A 4,465-nucleotide genomic window follows, 5' to 3' on the forward strand; every position below is an offset into this window, starting at 1 on the left:
ACTCAAAAGCCTTACAGATGAGTGAGAGAGCAGAGACGACCTCGCTGAGCCGTGACATCGACGTCCCCCGATGATGTCAGACACACACAATTAAAGCCTGGACACCACGACTGGAGGAGGTGCAGGAAAAGGGTGTGTGTGTGTGTAGAGGAAGCAGGCGCCGAGCGCTCACGCCGTCACTTCCTTTAATTGTCTGGATTTTAATGATTAACACGAGAGTCTAATTGGCTGTGGAGATGTGAACACTGTCTCTGGAACAGTGTCCAGTGAGTCAAACAAAAATATTCCAATAAAATACAATTTCATCATTTAAAAACACACACCCCCTCACACCCACACACCCCCTCACACCCACACACACCCTCACACCCACACACACCCACACACACCCTCACACTCACACACACCCACACACACCCACACACACCCTCACACGCACACACCCTCACAGGTGCACACCCACAAACATACACACACCCACACACACACACCTCACACACACACACACACACACACACACCTCACACACACACAGGCACACACACACACACACACACACACACCCCCCACACACACACACTCCACACACAAACACACACAGGCACACACAGGCACACACACACCCCGCACACACACACACCTAGATAGCACTTAGGCATCAAGATCTTTAAGTCATTTAAAAAAAAAAAAATGTACCCATTTCTGTGCTTTTGTCCCAACTCTCCTGATTTCTATTCAGGTGTGTCTCTGCCTCACAGCCTGCCTCTGCCTCACAGCCTGCCTCTGCCTCGCAATTCAATCCCAAAACACCACCCGTGTTCTCAAACCAATGCATAAACCAACTCTTGCTTTGGAAACCTCACATATCTTCCTTCCCGTGCTTTAAATAGATCTATAAAAGTAGACATTATTTTAAAAAAAAAAGTTAATCACTGCTTAATATGCGCTCGATCTCCTCCAGTCTCTTCAGCGCCGCCTCCCTTTTCTTTTCAATGTCTTTAATCTCTTGTGTGGATTTGCTCTTAGTCCGCTTGTCGGCTTGGCCGCCGTCCGGCTTCTTGTCCTGGCCGCTGGAGCTTTCAGCGTGAGAGGATTTCCTTAAATTCTTCTCTCTCCCGGCTTCGTCCTGCTCTTCCTCTCTCGGAGCCCGCTTCTGCTGCGAAACCTCGGCTCCCTCTGCTGGCGCTAGCGGCTTCCCGGCGGCGCTCATGGCGGCCATTTTGGCACGGACGATTGCGAGGTGGCGCTGTACGTACTCCTCGTGTGGTGCCATGGCCAGCGTCTCCTGGAGACACTGCTCCGCCCGAGGCAGCTGACGCTCCTCGAAGTAAACCACGCACAGGTTGTGCTTGGCCTGAACGTTTCCCGGGTCAGAACGTAGGATGCGCTCGAAGGCTTCTCGTGCGCCGCGTGTGTCCTTCAGTTGGTTCATGAGAATGTCGCCTTTCAGGATAAGACCCTTAGAGTGCTCGGGGTGGTGATGCAGAAGCTCGTCCAACACCGCCAGTGCGTCACGCTCGCGCTTCCCCTGCGCCAGGAGCAGCGCCAGGTTGAACAGGGCACTCCGGAAGCCGGGCTGCAACGCGATGGCTTTGCGCATCCAACGTTCGGCCGCTTCATTTTCCTCAGCATCCATCGCCAGCATGCCCAGGTTGAAGTAGCCGTTGGCATCATTGGGTTCTTCTTCCACGTAGCTCAGGAAGCGGCGGTTTGCTTCAGGACGGAGCCTCACCTCACCTACGGCGTAAAAGCATGGGCAAAAATATTGACCATTAGTCACAGTTAACTTTCTTTACAACACCCAAAGCACAAGTCAGTTCAACTCTTGGCACCTTACGGCCGAGTGCAAGCAATTTTCTGACCACATTCATCTGGATCACATCCCACACGGAAATATTACACCAGCAGCGGCTGGTGTAACTGAGGGGATTACGATCAGAGGAAGGTTAAGTTTAAAATAAAAATGTTTAAATGTAATAGATTTTTCTCCTGGTCCTTATTTTAAATGGGTCATAAAAAATATCAATAATTATCGATATCGACCGAAATGAAACACTGATACCGCGATACAGTTTTCAGCCGTATCGCCCAGCCCTATTTTAAACTAGTTTAAGTTAATAGTTTATCATTTTTTATTTAATCAGTGCTGCCTCTCACACGGGAGAAAGCGCCGCCTGCCCTCTACCACATACGCAAGCTCTCGGATGCCTACGATCGGCTAGAAACTCTGTGATTGACAGGAGGAGAGCGAGTAAGCCCCGCCCACCTTCAGACCAACATATGGCAGTGACATTTTTGTGAGTGGAAATCGTATTTCTGACCAATAAAAATGTTTTAAATAAAGAATAATAAAGTTTTACGTAGATGTTTTACCATGATAGGTTCACCATGAATTCAGACCAAGTGTGAAAAAATATCTCTGGGATTTATATCGAGCATTAAACATGTTTCTCTGCATTCGGCTCGGTTTGATCTGGAATTACACAAAGCATTAAAAAAAAATGATGCCAGCTTGCAGTTAAAACCAGGATTGACCCTAAAACTCAAACAAAGGTGCCCTGAAATATTCTGGTAGCTCCTTTGTTGACGATGACAGACAAAAGAAACTCAATCCCCTCTCTGTAAATATAAAAAAAGAAAAGAAAAAAAAAACTACCTGATTGCGATTATACAAAAGCTCACCTGACATTCTGAAAGTAACGGGTGGCAAGTTTATTTACTCTGAAGGGCTGCTCCCCTGATTCCACCCACATACTCCAGAGCTGAATGAGGAACGTAGCTCTTGTACACCTCGTGTACAAACTGACACACAAAAGGCGCATTACTGTAGGCTGGGCGTGTAAACACACTAAGTGACAAACTCCTGAAAGCCAAAAGCCTTCATCGTAACATAATAATCCATCCTGCTTTTCAGCTATTGAGAACATAAATCTCACGAGGTGAAAGATTGTGTTCCGGCTGCATTCCTGAACCGGTCGACTCTGTATACGAAGCTTGCGGTGACTCATTCACTGCTTTGCCTGTATATACTGTTATATAACATAACACATACTCTTATTCATGGACCTTTGATCATTTTAACTCGTTTGAATTATTCATACCAAACAAATAGAAGTTAAATATTGATCTGTAATATAAACTGTTATATAGGTATCCGAGGAGAGGACTGGACTGAAATCATGCGCTCTGAAGGGCTCTGAATCCGTGCGCCGTGTGTGTGCAGTGTGCGCGGTGTGTGCAGTGTGTGCAGTGTGTGTGTGTGCAGTGTGCGTGTGGTGCGCACAGTGTGCCCTGTGTGTGCAGTGTGCAGTGTGTGCGGTGTGCAGTGTGTGTGCGGTGTGCCCTGTGTGTGCAGTGTGCCCTGTGTGTGCAGTGTGTGCGGTGTGCCCTGTGTGTGCAGTGTGTGCGGTGTGCCCTGTGTGTGCAGTGTGCCCTGTGTGTTCAGTGTGCCCTGTGTGTGCGGTGTGCAGTGTGTGCGGTGTGCCCTGTATGTGCAGTGTGTGCGGTGTGCCCTGTGTGTGCAGTGTGCCCTGTGTGTTCGGTGTGCCCTGTGTGTGCGGTGTGCCCTGTATGTGCAGTGTGTGTGCACTAAGTTCAGGGTCAGTTAGTCCAACATCTAGCTGCCAAACAAGTGACTGGTTTCACGTATTGTGTTCCACATAATACTCTCAATCCTGTTACACTCGCATTTCTCTGCTTTCTCCCACAGAGTTGTGACAGTCTAGTGGTTACGATGTTGGACTAAGGACCAGAAGGTTGTGAGTTCAAATCCCAGGTGCACCAAGCTGCCACCGCTGGCCCCCTGAGCGAGGCCCTAACCCTCAACTGCTGTTGATGCAAGTTGTATAAAACGTACAAGAGTCTGCAACATACCGTAAATGTAAATGCTGCAGCAACCAGATCACCTGCATTTACCTGTAACTATTATGCAAATGACGTACACTATTATGCAAATGACGTACACTATTATGCAAATGAAGTACAGTATTATGCAAATTAAGTACACTATTATGCAAATTAAGTGTACTATTATGCAAATAAAGTACACTATTATGCAAATGAAGTATGCTATTATGCAAATGAAGTGTGCTATTATGCAAATGACGTACACTATTATGCAAATGACGTACACTATTATGCAAATGAAGTACACTATTATGCAAATTAAGTGTACTATATGCAAATAAAGTACACTATTATGCGAATGAAGTGTGCTATTATGCGAATGAAGTATACTATTATGCAAATGAAGTACACTATTATGCAAATGTGTAGAAATTTATAGAATTTTCTCCATGAAACTATGCAACAAGTTCACTTTCTTTTTTTTAAACCTGCTGATTGCAAGTGTGCAGCCTAAAGGCTTAGAATGAAATGAAAACTAACGATATTATAATAACGTTAATAATCAAACACTTCTAGTTGTTATTAAATATTCCTCCAATCCCGCGTAGACACACGGACC

The 4,465-nt window shown here is 46.3% G+C and overlaps 1 protein-coding gene across 1 annotated transcript in view; it reads right to left on the reverse strand.

The window, feature by feature from the left end:
- Positions 1–454: 454 nt before the first annotated feature.
- Positions 455–4,465, reverse strand: part of tmtc3 (transmembrane O-mannosyltransferase targeting cadherins 3) — a 37,328-nt gene continuing 33,317 nt past the window's right edge. The window contains exon 14 of the mRNA XM_060885013.1: positions 455–1,737. Coding sequence (XP_060740996.1) covers positions 926–1,737 — 812 coding nt within the window. The 3' untranslated portion in view covers positions 455–925. The remainder of the gene's footprint in view (positions 1,738–4,465) is intronic.

Source organism: Tachysurus vachellii, chromosome 13, assembly GCF_030014155.1.
Source record: "Tachysurus vachellii isolate PV-2020 chromosome 13, HZAU_Pvac_v1, whole genome shotgun sequence".
In the NCBI taxonomy this organism is placed as follows: domain Eukaryota; kingdom Metazoa; phylum Chordata; class Actinopteri; order Siluriformes; family Bagridae; genus Tachysurus; species Tachysurus vachellii.